We start from the raw sequence: 20045 nt of genomic DNA, 5'->3' as shown, positions 1-20045 counted from the left end.
CCCCCCACACCCTTCCTTTCGTGAGCGGACAGCGACTGTGGTAGTCACAAAGCTAAAGCAGTAGAAGGAGGCCTGCAGCTTCTTGGAGGCAGAAAATAAGTAGCCAGAGTGGAACTTCTGCATGGGGGATGGGTCGGAAAGTCAAAATGCATCCACTCGAGTGTAAAATACAGCTCGTCGGCATGTTTTGGGTTTCCTGTGACTTACAGATCTCGGTGAGCCAGTCTGTGTTCTGGTCCCAGATCAGAATGAATTCACAAATGCTGTAGAGCTCCACATCCTTAATTCCAGATCCTTCTGGAGGATACCGCTTTCGACAGGCAAACAGCTGCCCTCGTGGGTTGATGCCACACCCCACCTGAAATCATGCCCAGTGAGGGCAACCTCCTCGATGGAACATTCCATCTTAAGTACTGTGAACCACCCAGAAGAGAATTCTGAACAAAATTCTGAGTTGGAGAAGGGTTTCAAAGAAATGTAGTTTGGGGGTACCTGGCCGGCTCAGTCAGTAGAGTGAGTGACTCCCAGATCTTGGGGTCAAGAGTTCAAGCCACATGTTGGGCCTAGAGTTCATTTTTAAAAAAGAAACACAGTTTTCTACCTTCAGGTACAGAGGGCTGCCCATCCCGGGCAAGAAGAAAGGTCTCTGGGGACTGCCTGTTGAGAAGAGTGCCCGTGAATGAGCCCACTGCTTATGGGCTCACGTTTCAGAAGCGCCTAGAAGCTGTTCTGTGAGTGGCTTAGCATCCCCCACAGGATACTGTTCATGGTATTACTGGGCTCTAAACAAAACAAAACAAAACAAAAAAACAAAGACAAATGACATCGCAGCCTCTGTGTGCCTTGGCTCCAATTTCAAAGCTGCGGGAGCAGAATTAGTTCTGATGGGCAGTCGTCAGTCATGTTCTTGGCTAACCTCAAGCACAGACAGTATGCAGGCCGGGCAGGTGGGCGCCCCAGGAGCCCAGAGGCTGGGAGATGGCTGTGGCGTGTGGGGCTGTGTGTGTGTGTTTGCGGGCAGGGTGAGGGCCGAGTACTCACCAGACAGCCCCCCGACCCAAAGCCATGACCTGCAGTCACCCTCTCCCTCAGAACTCGCCACTTCTGTGATGCAGCAAGACCCAGGATTCGGTCCACCACGTCCCCGGGATGGCTGTCCGGGAACTGAAACTGAGGGTTGTCTATGAGCTCGTGGTTAAGAATGTGAAGTGCCATCATTTCCCGCAACAAGGCAGCTTCGTTCTACATCATTTCTTACCACTTCGTGATCTCTTTTTAACTTCCAGGTGGCCAGCAACACAAAGTGGATGTCCCACTGAGGTCCCTGACTTGTGAGGTTCAAAACAACAAACCCCTCTCCTTCCCCCAGCATCCATCATCCCTACAAACGGCTCCGTTATCCACGGAGGCAGAAATCAGTCTCCGAAGGGGGCTGCGAGAGGATCTCCCAAGTTCAACGTGACCTTCTTACTTCTCGTCAACAAAGGGCATCTAATTTCCCTTCCCTTGAATCAGAACTAGCTTCGGTGACACTCTCGTGACCGAGAGACACTCAGCACAGGGGATGCTGCCTGAATTCTGCAACCAGCTTCCGCTGTGATCTTGACCTTTCGGGACGCTGGTTCCTCAGACAGCCCCCCCCACAGAGGACGTTCCACCGCAGCGCCAGTGCCACACTGGCAGAAGCCCAAACCACAGAGAGATGCTTCCATCTACAGACCCGTTCAGCCTTTGAGTTACTCAGCTCAGGGGCCAGACCTGAGTGAAGAAGCTTCCAGATGATTCCAGGCTCCTGGGGTTCACATCACCTTGGTTGTTCAGGTCTTCACCTAGCTGAGGGCCCAGACACCCGAGAGCAGAAACGAACCACTCCTGCCACGTCTTGTCTGAACCCCAGACCCACGGAATCTGTGAACATGATGACGATGACTTGGTGCCGGTAGGTCTGGAGCGGTTTTTCATGCAGCAACGGACAACCAGACCGCCCACTGGGGAGCCTAAGCCAGAAGTGATTGCTCAGGCCTCCTTTTCTCTTGACCCTCGGATCCAGTGGGATTTATGAAAGTCAACTCCCTGACATGGGTCATGATCTGTCACGTTCTCTCCATCCTGGCCATCTTGGTTCGGGTCCTTACCAGTTTTTACTCGGATTACTGTCTGCTCCCTGCTGGTGCCAACACGGGATTCCTAACATAAATCCATGCCCCCAACATAGTTGCTGCTTCTGGGCTTTGCATGGGATAAACAGGGCCCCAATTCTCATGAAGCCAACAGTGTGGTGGGAGAGAGTCACACAGTCATTCAAGGGCAGAATCCTAAGTGCCCTCAGGGGTATGAAGGAAAGTGCAAAGGGCTCATACAACGAGGGGTGGGGGTAGGGGGTCTGCTCCAGGGTAGGGCTGACGCTCACGGAAGATGTCTCTATGGAAGTGACAACTCCACTGAGAGCTGAAGGGTGAGAAGGAGCCCGGCACACGGAAGGGGCTGCACTGGGGAAGGGTGGGAAGTCACGGGCTGGGGAGGCTGCACGAATCAGGAAGCGAGGGGAGGGCAGGGTGACAGAGCACAGTGACAACGGCTGTGCACCACAGGCAGGCAGCCGGGAGAGGACAAGAGGCCCAAACCACAGGGGCCCGAGCAGCCAAGGGAAGGAGCTGGAGTCGGATCCCAGGCGCAGGGAAGTCATTCCCAGCCCCCACCCCCATCCCCACGAAGCCTGGACTAGGAGGACAAGCGTGGCCACGCCGCAGCCACGCTGGGAGGAGGCTACTGCACATCTAGCCATGTTATTTGCACCTAGAATGCTGCCATGGCTCCCTGGGGCCTTCAGGACAAGGTCCGGACTCCAGGACAAGGTCTGGACTCCAGCCCCAGCTCGCCATCTAGGCTCCAAACAAGGCTCGCGGCTCCCTGCACCCTCAGCTCCTCGGAGCCCCCCATCACGCTGCCTCAGCTTGAACACCCTGCACCTGACACCACGGGGGCTGATTTCCCTCTCACGCTTAACTGAGGGCTCAGCTCAGGTGTCCTCCCCTCCAGGAAGTCCTCCTTGACCAGGGAAGGCGGCAGAAGAGCGCATCTGATTCCCTAGTCACACCTGTGCTGAGGCTCTCAGATGCACCTGAGCACAAATGCCCTGCCGAGCCCGGTGCCCCTGCGGGACGCCCCTGCCTCCCCCTCCCTTCTCCTAGCGAGCTCCTCCCTATCTCCACTTGGCAGCTCATGCATGCCTCTCACACACGGAAGCAGGGCAGCCTCCCCTGTCCCAGCCCGCGGGGCGGAAGCACAGGTCAACCCATTACAAGACCAGGTCACTGCCTGAGTGAGGCTCCTTCTGCAAACTTTCGCTCTGTCCCTGTGGTTTCACGTGTGCCTGCGTGAACTTCTCCACGAATGGAGCTTTCTGCTTTCTCTGCTGGAGAGACTTACGCCTTGACCCCCTGCGGGTATGCTGGACCACCTGAGACCAGGAGGAAGGCATTACCTGAGAAACTACAGGGGGCTAGGAAAGACCACAGGTCTGCAAACAGAAAGGCTAGAGAAGGCTGTGTTCATGGGAAAGGCTTATAGGATGGCAGAGGCAGGGATGACCCTAAATCATCCCAAATTTCCTCAGTATGTGAGCAAACTCATTCCTGGGAAAATGGCCCATTCTTCACCCCATCCACCTCCACAACCATTCACTGTACTTGGCTTTGGCGACAGAAGGAGCGGTTTAAAAGAACGAGTCTGCAGCTACAGCCTGGGGCTGTCCAAGAGAACCTGAATACCCCAAAAGGGGGTGGAGGGGTCAAGAAGAAGTTATGATGATGGAAAGAAGGGAGGAGACGATGGGAAAGAGTAGCCACTTTTAATCTGACATGAAAGACTTAAGGGAGGAACTGGCCAGAGGGGGTGGTGGGGATAACAGCTACCGTTTACTGAGCACTTACTGTATGCCTGAAACAGTCCTAAATCCGTTACACTGATTTTCTGATTTAATCTGCACAACTACTCAATGAAGTAGGTACAGATACTGCGCCCATTGCACGGATGGGCCCACTGCGGCATGGAAGAGGGATGTCCTTTCCTCAAGGTCACACAGCTAGCAAGTCATGAAGCAGGGCTGAAGCCCAGAGTCTGCACCCAGTGTCGTCCCTCCTCCCCACCATGCATCTTGCCTCTCCGAGTGACGGAGAGGTGCGGTACGTACTCAGGTTAAAGGGAGTCGTCTTGCCAAAGGAAGGGCTGAAGACAGAGAATGGAGTGTGAAGGGGGAGGTGAACATTCTCCAGAAGGAAGGAGAAACAGGAAGAGTGCTGGGACAAGAAGACATTGCCACCTGCCAAGGAGGTCAGCGTTCCCAAAGGAGAGGCTGCTACAAAGGTCCGGCACTCCAGAGAGAACAGGCCAGAATGCAGGGCTGACAAGAAGCTCACTGGCCTTGCACTGGGGTTCCTGGGGACTTTAACGAAAGCGTTATGCTTGGGGTGGTGGGGCAGCCCATGGAGGGGAAGAACCCAGGGCAACGGGAGGATGTGGCACCGGAGAAATGGGTTTCCAGAAGCTTGGCCATGACAACAGGAGACGGGACACCAGCCCAAGGCAGAAGGCAGGATTCAGGTAGGAACGCATTGCAGACAGGGAAGCTGTGAATACATGGGTAAGCCAGCAGAGCGGGCAGATGGGAGAGGTCACCAATAAGGCAGTGTGGCCGAGGAGGCCCAGGCTCCGAAAAAAGAGCCAGTATGCATTAATCCAGCAACCTCTCCCGATCCCTTATGCATTCCCAAGGACTTCATCTGGAAGCTGGCTCCTCACTGGCCCAGAATTACTCAAGGAGTTGACCTAGGGGACGACAAGATGGTGGGATGGGGGAAAAAAAAAAAAAAAACCCAACCCATAGCATTCTAGAGTCAAGAAATTTTAGGAACGTGTGGCTATATAAAATTAAACTGCTTTATTGAATGCCTTGAGTTCTTGGATCCTTTCATACTAATGGACAATCTTAAACTCCAAGAAGAGGTGTCAGAATTCTGAGTTTCCAGTATCAGAGACTACAGATCTGTGTCCTGGCGCATCTGGCAAATGTCGTGTTTCCCAGAGGCACCCTAAGAAATGCTGTTCTTATGTACTCCTCAGGAAATGAGGGCCCATCCCATAGCATGGGAAACACGCCCATTTGTTTGTGCCCATCCTTGCTCAAAGTAAACTAAGGGTAAAATTACTCCCGTAAAACCTGTGGGTTGACCTCCTCCTCCGTGGCACCCTGTAGCAGCACGATCTGGCTTACCCTTGTGCTAAGAGTCGCAGCCCACAGCCAAGGTCCTTCAACTGAAAAGCATGCAAAATGGGTCTCGCAGAACACCTGCTGAACTCAGCTGGCCTAGGGCATCTTTACGAAACCAACTTTCTGGGGCGCCTGAGTGGCTCAGTCGGTTGGGCTTCTGTCTTCAGCTCAGGTCATGATCCCAGGGTCCCGACTACGAGCCCCACATGGGGCTCCCTGCTTGGCCGGAAGCCTGCTTCTCCCTCTCCCACTCCCCCTGCTTGTGTTCCCTCTCTCGCTGTGTCTCTCTGTGTCAAATAAATAAATACAATTTTTTAAAAATAAAAATAAAAAACTGATTTCTTTGAAGAAAAAAAAAAAAAAACTGTCCTTCATATAAAATGTCCAGACAGAGGAAGGCTGAATTGAAACAAGTCAAAATGACCCAACCTTAATTGGGAAAATGACCAAGTAAGAGTATGGGAAAAAAAACAATCAGAAGGGAGGAGGAGGGGTACAGAGGAGAAAGGGAGGGACAGAGGGAGTGAGGGAGGAAGAGAGGAAGCCGATCTGTTGTGGGGTGTGAAGGGCAGAGATGGGAATGTAGGGAGAGAGGTTCTAGCACTTACTGAACATCCTCTGTGTATTTGGGAAGGGCAGATAGAGGTATCAGAATAGTATTTCTGAAAGTCACAAGCAAGGTCATTGGACAGGAATTTTAAGAAATGAGAACCACCAGGGGCGCCTGGCTGGCTCAGTTGGAAAGCATACGGGTTGATCTTGGGGTTGTACGTTTGAGTCTCACCCTGGGTGTAGATGTAGAGATTACTTAAAAATAAAATCTTTTTTTTTTTTTTTTTAAAGGGGGTTTGGTGCCTGGGTGGCTCATTTGGTTAAGTGTCTGCCTTTGGCTCAGGTCACCATCCTGGGGTCCTTGGATCAAGCCCCACCTTGGGCTCTCTGCTCACTAGGGAGTCTGCTTCTCCCTCTCCCTCTGCCCTTCTCCCTGTTCATGCTTGCTCTCTCAAATACGTAAGTAATCGAAAGAAAGAAAGAGAAAGGAAAGAAGGAAGGGAGGGAGGGAGGAAGGGCAGGCCATCAGAGTCCCCTAAAAACATAAGCCACCATGGGAAAAGACTATGAAGCACCAAGAACATGTCTGGGCTCCCTTGAGGCCTGTATTCCAACAGTAGAAACCTATAAGGAAGGTGCAAAAGGCATGATCAGGAAAGGGCCCTGAGCACCAAGATGTGAAAGCAGAGTTGGAAAAAACCAGAGGTGAGAGTTTCCATCCACTACGTGCTTCCCTGACATTTCTGCAGGCACCCAACCCCGTCTTTGTTGCGTCCTGGACCACACATCGGAGAGCACGGCACCAGGCAGCAACAGCAAAGTTCACCTTGAACCTCACTGAGCCGGTTCCCTGCCAACTCATCAGATAGCCACATATGATAGCGACTCCGAGATTGTGCTAGGAAACTGAGAGGTTCGGAGGGAGAAGGAATGAGGAAGAAACACGGTATTCAGGACTGGGGCAGTCAGCTAGAACTCCTTTGCTAACTTGTCAGGCTACTTCGGCTTGAACCCCCTTCGAACGACATCCAGCCTGGACCTATTACGACAGAGGCCACATTCCTGTCCAGATCAGCAGTGTTTCCATTTTAATTTAGTTCGATTATCCTGATTTTAGTACCTTCTGCTTCAAGGCAGAAAGCACTTAAGCTTAACTCTCAACAGCTTGAGCTCACAGCCAGAAATCCACAGTAAATTCTGATCGTTCTAAATGTCTGATATAGAAAACCAAAGACAGCAAACAGTCCACATGGGTCGCCGGCCTGCCAGGTTTTGGAGCCCATTGTGGGCAGAGGCCCGTTTGGATGCGTGCTCTCCCCCATGAAGAACCTCCCCACATCGGGGAGAGAGGCAGTGTCTGGCCAGAGCAGGAGGAATTGTCCCATGAGTGGCATTTCATGCTTGTTGCTCTTTCTACAGGTGAAAATGGTTTGGAAAAAAACCCACAAGGACCGGGGAGCGGAACGCAGCAGGAAAGATGAGGGTAGCAGGGAGTTATCTGAGGGAAGCAGACTTCAGGGGCACTTGGGGGGACAGATGGGCTAGTGATGGAGATTTTAGGGAAACCAGATAGAATCAGAGGTTATGCAAAGGAAACAGTTAACAAAACCAAAAGACAACTGACAGAATGGGAGAAGATATTTGCAAACGACATATCAGATAAAGGACTAGTGTCCAAAATCTATAAAGAACTTAACAAACTCAACACCCAAAGAACAAATAATCCAATCAAGAAATGGGCAGAGGACATGAACAGACGTTTCTGCAAAGAAGACATCCAGATGGCCAACAGACACATGAAAAAGTGCTCCATATCACTCGGCATCAGGGAAATACAAATCAAAACCACAATGAGATATCACCTCACACCAGTCAGAATGGCTAAAATCAACAAGTCAGGAAATGACAGATGCTGGCGAGGATGCGGAGAAAGGGGAACCCTCCTACACTGTTGGTGGGAATGCAAGCTGGTGCAACCACTCTGGAAAACAGCATGGAGGTTCCTCAAAATGTTGAAAATAGAACTGCCCTATGACCCAGCAATTGCACTACTGGGAATTTACCCTAAAGATACAAACGTAGTGATCCAAAGGGGCACGTGCACCCGAATGTTTATAGCAGCAATATCCACAATAGCCAAACTATGGAAAGAACCTAGATGTCCATCAACAGATGAATGGATCAAGAAGATGTGGTATATATACACAATGGAATACTATGCAGCCATCAAAAGAAACGAAATCTTGCCATTTGCGACAACATGGATGGAACTAGAGCGTATCATGCTTAGCGAAATAAGTCAAGCGGAGAAAGACAACTATCATATGATCTCCCTGATATGAGGGAGTGGTGATGCAACATGGGGGCTTAAGTGGGTAGGAGAAGAATCCATGAAACAAGATGGGATAGGGAGGGAGACAAACCATAAGTGACTCTTAATCTCACGAAACAAACTGTGGGTTGCTGGGGGGAGGGGGGTTGGGAGAAGGGAGGTAGGGTTATGGACATTGGGGAGGGTATGTGCTTTTGGGTAAATTGGAAGGGGAGATGAACCATGAGAGACTATGGACTCTGAAAAACAATCTGAGGGGTTTGAAGTGGCGGGGGGGTGGGAGGTTGGGGTACCAGGTGGTGGGTATTATAGAGGGCACAGCTTGCATGGAGCACTGGGTGTGGTGAAAAAATAATGAATACTGTTTTTCTGAAAATAAATAAATTGGAAAAAAAAATTGGACAAGATTAGACTAAAAAAAAAAAAAAAGAATCAGAGGTTATTCTGACCAACGCTGTGGTGACAACATCCTGAGAGTCAAAAACCATAACTTAGCGGAAATTTCTATAAATGAGAAACCAAAGCTGTTTAGCTGGAATTCTAGGGACTATGGAAGAAATATTTTCCACCTGAAATCTGGAGCAAATCTGAAGCCCAAGGAGGAAAGGATCGGCCACAGGAAAAGATCACATTTGCTTACCAGGGTGGGAGAAGCAGCGGAAAATGAAACAGAAAAGCTGCAGGGGAAAAGCTGCATCATAAAAGTTAGTTACACTCTTTCGGCCTCGATGACGGACTGTCTAGGGCTATTTTTAAGAGCTCCCGGGAGAGCCGAGTAGGTGTGACAGAGAGCACATGGCACACAGAGCCTGAAACAGTTACTGTCTGGTTCTGGCCCCTGGTCCAGACTCGGCCTCACAGCTGCCCCCATTCTGGGCAGGGACGCCGGCTGCTGCATGTAGGACAGGCCCCTTACAGCAAGCGGAGCCTAAGCCATCTCACGGTCACAACTGACTGAGCAAAAGGTCTGGTAATGCAAAGCTTCCTGAGTCCAGGAACAAGCAAATTCTTGCATATGCAAGTCCCTTCTGAAAGTAGACGCTAGCCCATGCTTGCCACTTTCCGGGCAGACGTGGTCAGGTCGGTGGAACAGCCCTGCACGCCGAGGACGTGTGCCCGTCCGAGCCCAGCGACCCTTCTCCCATCACCCTCGGAGAAGGAAGAGACCTCCTGGACCATCTAACATGGGCCAGCTGGCCTGTGCACCTGTCGCCGCTGCCCCGTGGGCGCGGACACGGACAGGTCCCAGGGTCCCCGTCCCAGTGAGGTCACCTTTTCGGAGGGTCTCCCGGGTTTCCTCAGCTTCTCTGTTGACTCGGTTCTGTTCCGGCTCGACCGCAGGCCCCTGGTCGTCAAGCTCATCTTCGGTTTCATCGTCGCTATAGGGAACCACTTCGTCATTAGGCTGAGAATCCTCCTCAAAGGTCGTTTCCGAGTCTCGTTCCGAATTCATGCTGCCGGCAAACTGGAACTACCTGGTTGAAGAGACAGAGAAACCAGAGCGACTTAAACTGGTGCCCAGGGTCTGGCTGACTCCTGCCTGCATCCTGTTCTAGTGCCCTTTTAACAGAACATTCTCCCAACTCACAGGCAAGTGTGTCTGAATAGCGCCCCCCACAGTTCAAATTAACCTTTCATTAGCGATTCCATGCCTCAGTGAGATTTAACAACAAAAACATAGTTGCAAACTCTTAAAGCAGATACAAACTTTAAGGTAGTATTTCAAATTGAGGGGGGGGGTCTCTACCTGTTAAAATAAACTGAATCCATAACCAACCTTACAATGAAATGAAACAGACCACAAAATATGAGAGTAGAGCAGGCATCACGAGAGTCAGTCCTGTTTGCTGAAACTGCTTGACGTAACCAACACGTAGACACGTTTGTTTGCTTTGTGGCCCTCAGTGCCATTATATCTCTCACTGTGGGTTGCTGGCAACGTTTGGGAAACCCTGCCCTCAGACACTTAGTTTCTGCTAAGGCTCATACTCTAAGACTTTGCTCTGTGATACATTTTGAATACAAGCTCACCTTTACTAAGGGCTTCCTGGGAGCACTCCCTCACCCCCTCCCTCCCAAACGACCCCACCCACACCCTGTCTGTCGCCTGTGTATGAGCACACCCCTGTGTAAAGTGACTGCAGAAGGGACAAGCACACCCTTAGTTATATTAGAAAAATACTGACACAGAGACCATAGGAGACCTGAAGACAGACATACAGCCTGGCATTATTTACATTAGCATCACATGGCCATGTACTTAACATTGCTCGTAATAGCAGCTCACATTTACTTAGTGGTAACTGCACGTCAGGCCCGGGTGAAATGCTTTGGGGGCACCGGGTCCTCGAAACTTCCCATGGCACCCCGTTGAAGGTACTGCTGTCATTTCCACTCTAGAGGAAAACACCGAAATTCCTTGAATGACTTGCATGGTAATAAAAATCTGCAGCAAAGGGGCATGTGTCTGGGTGAATTGGTAGAGCATGCAAGTCTTGATCTTGGGGTCATGAGTTCAAGTCTCACACTGGGCATCTAGCTTACTTAAAAATTTTTTTATGGCAAAAACAACTGCCCTCCTAAGAGAGACCTTCTTATCTTGTACTTTTACATTATAGTTTCTTATATGTTTTCATCAAGTCTCAGTTGCCTTGAGTGGAACCACTTGGCTGCCTGCACGCTTTGTATCAAATCTAGCATTGCAGACATCTAAATCTGCATAGCCCTAGCTGAGCAGGTAGGAAATGTTTAAATATTTATGTGAGGGTTTTGTCCAGCATTACTTAAAACCGTAAAACCCAGAGTAACTTGTGTATCCATGGGTTGGTCACTGTGTAGATAAACTGTGATATCCTCCTACTAGGGGATAGTATAAATGTAGACCATGATCAGAAGACTTTTTTTTTAAAGATTTAATAGAGAGCGAGAGAGACTGCATGGCAGGGAGAGAGAGAGGGAGAGAGAGTCTCAAACATACTCTCGGTTGATCGTGAAGCCCAACAAAGGGTTCGATCCCACAATCCTGAGATGGTGACCTGAGCAGAAACCAACTTAACCAGGCACGCCGATGAGAAGAGTTTTTAATGACATTGCAAAAGTCCAAACTTGTTGAGTTAAAAGGGCGAGTTAACAATCCGTATGCATAAAATAGTCCCGGTTATCCAGACAGTCATTCATTTTCCAAAATGCCAACAACTGCCATGCATCATCTAAGAGAAATGATGTGTGCACAGTGCTCGGTTCAGAATTTGGCCTCCCGTAAATACTCAATACAGTCTCACAGTACAGTAAGTGTGCAAATGTGAGGTCATTGTTACTGCCGATTGCTCCAAAATTAAGGGAAAAAATGTTATTTATAATAACAAATGGAATGGTGTGAGAATTTATCCCTTTTAGGCTTTTCCATCTCTCAAAATCTCTTCCCAAATGTACCCACCCCTCACCAGGAGGTAAATTATTAGACTACAATAGGACTACATTTAAGCATAGGCATATTCTATTTTAAAACCTTTTAATTGCAGAGTAAAACATTTTCCCACTTTCCCAGTTTTCTGTGGGCTAGTAAATAACTATTTCTTGGAGTTTTACAGGTTTCATTAGCCTCATTTGTGGTTCTGTAAAATTCTGCCAGTCATGCTTTAGCTAATACTTAAATTTAATGCACTCTCTTTAAAATTCCCAAACCCAGGGTGCCTGGGTGGCTCAGTGGGTTAAAGCCGCTGCCTTCGGCTCAGGTCATGGTCCCAGGGTCCTGGGATTGAGTCCCCCATCGGGCTCTCTGCTCAGCAGGGAGACTGTCCCCCCAACCTTTCTGCATGCCTCTCTGCCTACTTGTAATCTCTGCCTGTCAAATAAATAAATAAAATCTTAATTAATAAATAAAATAAAATAAAATTCCCAAACCCTTAAATGCAAAACTTGCATCAGCCATGTCTCAGAACTAAAGTAAGTAAAGCGGTTACCATTTTCTGAGTACCTGCTGTGTGTCAAGCAGGATGGCCTTGTGAGACAGATAATAATATCCCATCCTACAGATAAGGGCACTGGGGCTCAGCGACCAAGTGGCAGGATTTAGGAGCTAATCTCTTCACCACAGGGGCATGTACAGTATTAACAAGTCTGAAAGCACCATACAGAAACACTTTTTCGTTATCATACATGACTTCAAACGAGCCACTTTAACCATTTTCGGGGGTCCGGGTCAGTATATCCTAGAAACGTTCCGTAAGAGATCATTTCCTCATCATGATTACTGGCAAGCGTCTCCATGCTTATTTCCCACATTTCAATGGATCCAGTCCTTTGAGGTAGAGGGAGCAGCTGACAAGGAGGAATGGCTTTGACAACCACGAGGATATGATCCAGAGTAAGCAAGACGTTGCATAACCAGCCAGCTCAGTGCAGAACATCCACCCCAGGCCAGACTGTGTGGGCTGCTTGGAAAGCAGAGCTCTGAGCTGAGCGGAAGTTCTCTGCTGTGTGTGTGTGTGTGTGTGTGTGTGTGTGTGTGTGTGTGACGCAGGCATACTGGAATCGCTTTGCTCCATCATCTTAGCACTACCAAAGAAAAATGAGGAAGAAATCATTTCTTTGAAGCCCCAAGTGACAGGAGGAGTTTTCTGATCGAAACCATGACATCTGTAAGGCAGGCACTATCTAGAATGTGGATTTGGAAACGTTGGAACATCTCTGAACATCCCAGTGGCACACTGCGGCCACGTGTGCCCTTACTCAACCTTCACTAAGCACCTGCTCATGCCGACCACCACACCGTCGCTGGAAACAGACCCTCTGGAGACTTCCAGGTTATTCAGGGGTACAGGTGAGTAAACCAGGCATGAGGCACGATCCACAGCAAGGCCAGTCATTTCTGCTGAAACACACACCTCCAACCCATTCCCTCGTCTCCAGCCCCACGGGCTTCACCCTACTTCAGACCACCATCACCTCTCTCTTGCAGTGCTCCCACACTGGACTTCCCATGATCACCTTCCACGTGCCCCCCCCCAGTCATGCCACTCTCCCGCTTAGACCCTTCCCAGGCATTCTGGACAGAGCTGTGTCCCCTTAAAAAATCACAGGCTGAAGCCCTAACCCCCAGTGTGACTGTGTGGGGAGATAGGGCCTTTAAGGAGGTCTTTAAGGCTAAACTATTTTGTAAGGGCAGAACCCTATTCTGACAGGTCTGGTGTCCTTACAAGGCAAGAAAGAGACATCAGAGAGCTCTCCTTCCATGCATGCACACAGGAGAGGCCACAGCAAGATGGTGGCCATCTGCAAGCCAAGAAGAGAGGCCTCACCAGAAACCAACAGGACTGGCACCTCGATCTTGGACTTCCAGCTTTCGGAAATGTGAAAAAATAAATGTCTGTGGTTTAAGCCACCCAGCCTGTGGTATTTTGCTAGGGCAGTCCAAGCAGACAGTGGTTTCCCGCTATACTTTGAACTAAATCCACAGCTTCCCCCAAGTCTGAGAGTTCTGCACAGTTCTGTAACTTCTTTCTTGCTCAATCATCCTAGGCCCCATGGCCCCACTTTTAGCTTAAGCCAGTGAAGTCTTTCCTGCCTCAGGCCCTTTGGACATGCTCCTCCTTCTGCCTAAAATGCTTCTCTCCCAGTTCTCGGCATGGCTACTGTATCTCATTCTTTAGATCTCAACTTCAGTATCCACTTCCATGGATGGTGTTGAACAGGTCTCTATCCTCTTCTTTCTGCTACCACTAACCTCCCCAATACTTACCTCTCTCTTTTGAGAAGAACTTACCACAATTTTTAAATATATGTTCACTTTTACTTATCTGTCATCTGTCTGTCCCACTAGACCACAAGCTATACAAGAACAGAGTCCCATGTGTGAATACTCAGTGCCAACCGCCTAGATGTCACACAAAGATCTGGGGAAAGAAAAAATGAACTTTCAATTAAGCCCTCAAAGCTATCTTTGCCATCTCTCCACAGTTCCTTCCTACCACACGGTAGAAGACTTCAAGCTGTCAGTGGATGGAGGAGGAGAGCTTGACAGCAACGAGAAGAGGTTGTGCACTGGCAGTTTTTCAACAGTCTCACTATTCAAGGCCCCCCAAAACTTACTGCTTACGATTCTGCTACAGACAGACGAATTAACCCAGCCTGTGGTAAGGTACTGAGGGGGAGCCCTGATCTTTCTTACTTCTCACTATCACCCCAGCACCTGGCAAGAGCCTACTTCTGCCTCTGTCCTGACGGGGCTTGTAGTCCGGATGGGAGTTAGCAAACGACAGCCTCCAGGCCAGGGTCAGCTGACCACCTGTTTTTGTAAATCAGGTTTTATTAGAACACATCCTTGTTCATCCCTTGACATCCAGTCTAGGCTGCTCGTACACCACAGCAGAGCTGGATGGTTACAATGGATGCCATATGGCCTCAGAGTCTAAAATATTTCCTATTCGGCTCTTTACAGAAAAAGTCTGTTGACCTCCAGACTAAAACAAAAGGCAAGAGACAGCAGCAATATGTGGTCAAGACTGAAGGCCCACAGCTAGAGAAAATGAGGACTGACCTGGGTAAACCAGGCAAGCTGTGGGAATATGGAATGAATGACCAGGTGGGCTGGTGGGAAAACAGCCCCAGCACAGTTGCCCTATTGGTTGGGAATAGTAGCGTCTCAGTTGCCGGAAGCTGCGTAACCGGAGAGCACACACACTGGCCCCCGCCAGTGGGACACCGCACCGTCATCTCCCTCAGCACGTGAGGCACAGTGACCACACACCCCCGGAGTGTGGCGCTTCCCCGTTAATCCCAGAGTCTATAATCATGGCGTCCAAAGTCAACGTGCCTAGATGTTAGCGCAAGTAAGCAAAAGATGTATCAGAATTCTTTTTGAGTCATCAAGGACTTAGCATTCAAGGCCATTTCTGGTCACATGATCTTTGGAAATACTCTTGCCCAGCTCCGCTTCAGCTGAGCAGCACCGTTTCTTTGAAAGAATATGGGCCTGGATTGAAATCCCAGCTCTTCTACTCACCAATGTATAACCTGGGTGGGTTACTTAACATTTTGAAAGCTTAGCTGTCCCATCTGTTAAAAAAAGAGAAAGGGGCAGGGAGATAGTGACCCTTCAAATACAGTAAGGATTTGCTTAGCTACCTCATGGTGTTAAAAACCCTTATGACGACCCACAGGGAATAGATACAAGGTACAGGCTAGTTTTCCACTGGGTTCTTTCCAGAGTCCTTAAGAGAGAGGAATTTGCAAAACAAAGACTCAAAGACTATACCCACCACAATGGACAGGGCCTCAGCACTGCCCCCCTCCCCCCATCTCCCGCCCAAGGAAGGGGCCTTGAGACCCACACAGCTCAGAGCCTGCAGCCCTACGGGAGATGTTACTCCTTTACCGGAGTTTAAAGTTCAGTACAGTGTGCGGGTTGTTTCCTACCTTACCATCTCCATGAGAGCAAGACCCCGGGATGGGCTCCGCCTTCTGGCAACCATCCTCCTCTCTCCCCGTTCTGTCCCTGACCAGACTTTTCTGCAGCCCTGCCTGAAAAACAGTGCCGGGTGGAGGGAGCGGGGAGGAGTAGGAACCAAGAGGCATCATTTATTTATACCAGAGCTTGATTTGGGTCTTTCTAGCTCTTAATAAAGGGGTGCTTCGTTTTCCATCGTGTTCAGCCCTGTTGGTCATAAACCCCGCTAAGACAAGAGGTGTCAAGGACAGAGTTTCCAAACATGTACCCTAACACCCATCATTTGTCACCTAATATACTTACCAACTACATGCAAGTGAATGAATGAATGATATCCTTCTCCCTTTGTAGGGGAGGCACTGAAGAAATGAGGAAAAAGGGAACCCAGGCCCAAAGAATTATCTTTCCACTTTGCGATAAAAAAGCCCGAAGTCCGCAATAACAAAAGCACAGGCTTTTCCTGCCATCACAAGGTTTCTAGATTTCAGTGAAGGCAAAGGAGGGACAAAAAGCTGAGTTTTGTCATGGCCAGGGTAGGATCTGTGTGTGAACACAAAGGGAACTCAGAGGCTGGGGAAGACCGAGAGGCCCCGGTCAATGACAGCTTTGTTGCCACACTTGATTCATGTCCAGCTTAGAAAGGAAGAGTCACGAAATTCATTTTTGTTCATTCTACACCATCTGTTTTTATGGTTCTTCAAGCCTTCCTCAAGAAAGGGTATTTTTAACATGTGTTTTTCCTCCTTTCCTCTCCTATTATTGTTATTATTGTAATTAAAGACAATGCAAAGTAGCATAACATGACATAATAAATCTGTGCACTGCACTTCCATGTGTCCTATACTATGTGTTTTTGTATTATATGTTCTATATTAAATAGAATAAATTACAGCTCTGGCAGGCAGAATCCACAAGCCTCCAATGATGCCAACACTTGCTGTTCCTGCTCTTGTGTAACCCTTCCCCGTGAGAGTGGGCTGGATGTAAGACCTTGCTTGTAACCAACTTGCTATGACACAAGAATTGGGATGGTTCATCCATGATTAGGTTACAGGAGATGATGACTCCCTGCCAGCCAGCCAGCCAGCTGCCCCCCCTTCCTGGCTCTCATGAAGCAGCTGTCCTATGGCGGGGCTCACATGGCAAAAACTCAGTGCCTGTCCAGCCAATAGCCAACAAGGAACTGGGGTCTTCAGACCAACAACCCTCAAGGAAATGAATTTTCTGTATGTACGGCATGGTGACTACAGCTACCAATACACGTTGTATGTTTGAAAGTTACTCAGAGAGTAACTTTCTTAAGATCAGAAAGTAGATCTTAAAAGTTATCACAAGAAAAAAAAATTGTAAGTATATAATGGTAATGAATGTTCATTAAGCTTAACACTGGTGATCATTTTACTATATATGCATATATCAAATCATTATGCTATACACCTTAAACTACATGTTATATGTCACCTGTAGCTTAAACTACATGTTATATGTACACTTATAACTACAATGTTATATGTCAGTTATAGCTCAACAAAACTGCAAAAAAATTTTTTTAAGGTGAAGGAAATAAATTCTGCCAACAACCGCAGGAACTTGGAAGTGGCTTATTCTTCTTCAGTCCACCCTTCAGATGAGACCACCCCACAGCCCCAGCCTGGGCTGATGCCTTCACTGCAGCCTCATAAGACCCCAGAACAGAGGACACCGTCAAGTGATACTGGATTCTCCATGCAGAAAACTAACAAGCATGTGCTGCTGTAAGCTGCTAAATTTTGGAGTCATTTGCAATGACAGAGAACTCATACACGTATCATGAATCACAAATAATCAGGATTCTGGGGTAAGGCTATCTCTAAGTTATTCTGAAGAAGAGCCCAACCTCAGAGGCAGCAGAAATCTTCTTTGTAATCCTAGTTAGTCCAGACACCGGCCACACCCCTCTTGGAATCTGTCCAACACTCTGCAGAGTAAAAGCCAACAAGCTTGATGACAGTTGTAATTAGACAAACTCATGAAGCAATAGTAATAAAACATATCGAAGATCTAGATTAAATTTAAACTTTATACAGATATTGAAACATGACTCTACTGTCCCCGGGACAAAGAGGGTTATATTTTTTATTTCCTCCTAAACCGAAACCTAGAAAGCCTAGAAGCCTGGAATAGCTCCCGTAAAACTAAGGGACCACAGATGTCACTATTGTGGGGACAATCAGCCAAGACCTTTCCTCAGGACAGAAAAGTCTTCTCTGGGGCCACAGCTTCATCCTCCACTTCTCTCAAAGTCCACCATGGAGGGGCGCCTGGGTGGCTCAGTGAGTTAAGCCGCTGCCTTCGGCTCAGGTCATGATCTCAGGGTCTTGGGATCGAGTCCCGCATTGGACTCTCTGCTCAGCAGGGAGCTTGCTTCCCTCTCTCTGCCTGCCTCTCTGTCTACTTGTGATCTCTCTCTGTGTCAAATAAATAAGTAAATAAATAAATAAATCTTTAAAAAAAAAAAAAAAAAAGTCCACCGTAGAGCCCTGTGCCACAAAGGAAGTAGACAACCATGTGGTACCACACAACTCTGCAGACTACCATTGAAAAGGTGCAGGAAAACCTCAGAACTTGGACCTCTAAGAGAAGGGCAGTTTTCTCATTTTCCTGGTGAAACGTAGAGGATTCCTTAGTGATACTGTCCCGACTCTGTCATGAGCTCACTAACATCCTCTAGCAAAGATGAGGACTTATTAATACGAGGCGTCCCCTTACGGATCACTAAGTATTTTTCACACTTCTCGGCTCTCACAATCGTCGTGGACTCATTCTGAGATGTGTGGCCGTGCACTATGGTTGCCATTTTACCAAAGAGAAGACAGAGGTGGTGAAGGCCCAGGTTATTCAGCTCAGTCATGTCAGATTGGATTCAGGCCCTCTGATGGCACAACCAAGTCTGTGCTACATAGATTGTGCGGTACAGTTAACACATGTGGATATGGGCTGAAATTCAAGTTCTGCCCCCGAAGCACCTGAGCCTATTTCCCTCCTTCGAGCTCCCACTGCTTTCTCCTGCCACATATCAACTGACAGCATCATCAGTCACAAGAAAAACCTAAGCAAAAGAAAATGGGGCAACTGACAAGAAAAATAAAGCAAACTTGATGGTCTACAGACTGACCTACACCAGCAAGTGGGGAAATCTTAAATGCTTCCCAGCTTGTATCACATAGGGGAGCATTTAAATCAGTAATGATTTCCTTGGTGTTTTGAGCTGAGGATCGGAGACTCACAGAGGAGAGCAAGCACTCAGGGTGGCTGGGGAGAGATTGTCAGGAATGAGGAACGGCTGGGTGAAGACTAGGCAGCGGGCAAACACGAGGCACCCACCCACCTGAATGATTCAGGGTGCAGGAGAGGAGCTGGGGAAGGGCTGCTTGGAGTCCTCTGCCCCGACCCGCGAGGGCTTGGCCAGGCTCTCTTCCAGGGAGTGGAAGGAACCACTGAAGGTGTTTGCAAGAAGAGGAACACGATCCGCACGGCGCTCCAGCAAGATTAATCTGATAGAGGAGGGAGTGTGGGTGGCCCGGAAGGTGAGAGCCAGACACGGAGACCGCCCAGAGGTCACGCTGGCCACCGAGCCATCGGCTGTTCTGGCTTTGTCATCTATAAAACCAGGCAGTTTGGGTTCTCTTTCCTCTGCAGTAACATTCAGAAACAACACTCTTGTGTGAATGCAGCTGAAGCAAGGAAGAATACAGGCCTGAATTAGGGTGGTGGCAACCAGAAAAATGTGTTCAAAATTAAGACCGGGTGGGGCTGCCGTTCTTTTGTCTGGAAAACTAAGGGAAAAAGTAAACAAAAGACTAGCACTGGTTCCCATAGGATAATAATGCCAGAATTCCCCAAATGTTTACTTTAGAGCCTCAGCCTCAATCCACAATGTATTTTTTTAATAAATACTGAAAGTTAGGAAAAAAAGCATTGTTTGTACAGTCACGCTTCATTCTCACTTGGTAGGGACAATGGCCTTATTTTTACTTTATTACTATTGCCTCTATGATTAGGTTTTGAAATTATATTCGTGCTTAAATAATATAAAACCATAAGGACTGTACAACTGACAGCGGCCTGAAGGCAAAACCTCCAAGGTGAAATAAGAAATAAATCTGTCGGGCGCCTGGGTGGCTCAGTGGGTTAAAGCCTCTGCTTTCAGCTCAGGTCATGATCCCAGAGTCCTGGGATCAAGCCCTGCATCGGGCTCTCTGCTCAGCGGGGAGCCTGCTTCCTCCTCTCTCTCTGCCTGCCTCTCTGCCTACTTGTGATCTCTATCTGTCAAATAAATAAATTAAAAAAAAGAAAGAAAGAAATCTGTCAAGTTAAATTAATCTGAATACTTGAAGAGTCACCAACCTATGGGTACATGGCCACATTTAATGTAAAGACAACACCACAGGGGTGCCTGGGTGGCT

At 48.5% G+C, this 20045-nt stretch overlaps 1 protein-coding gene across 1 annotated transcript in view; it reads right to left on the bottom strand.

Moving 5' to 3' along the window:
• The window catches only part of ATP8B1 (ATPase phospholipid transporting 8B1), a 124694-nt gene that overhangs the window by 54472 nt on the left and 50177 nt on the right, over nt 1–20045 (bottom strand). The window contains exon 2 of the mRNA XM_044242898.1: nt 9426–9628. Coding sequence (XP_044098833.1) covers nt 9426–9606 — 181 coding nt within the window. The 5' untranslated portion in view covers nt 9607–9628. The remainder of the gene's footprint in view (nt 1–9425; nt 9629–20045) is intronic.

The sequence above is a fragment of the Neovison vison genome, chromosome 3 (genome assembly GCF_020171115.1).
Source record: "Neovison vison isolate M4711 chromosome 3, ASM_NN_V1, whole genome shotgun sequence".
NCBI lineage: Eukaryota > Metazoa > Chordata > Mammalia > Carnivora > Mustelidae > Neogale > Neogale vison.
Note: the sequence above shows the minus strand (reverse complement) of the source record. Positions and strands in the feature narration are given on the sequence as shown.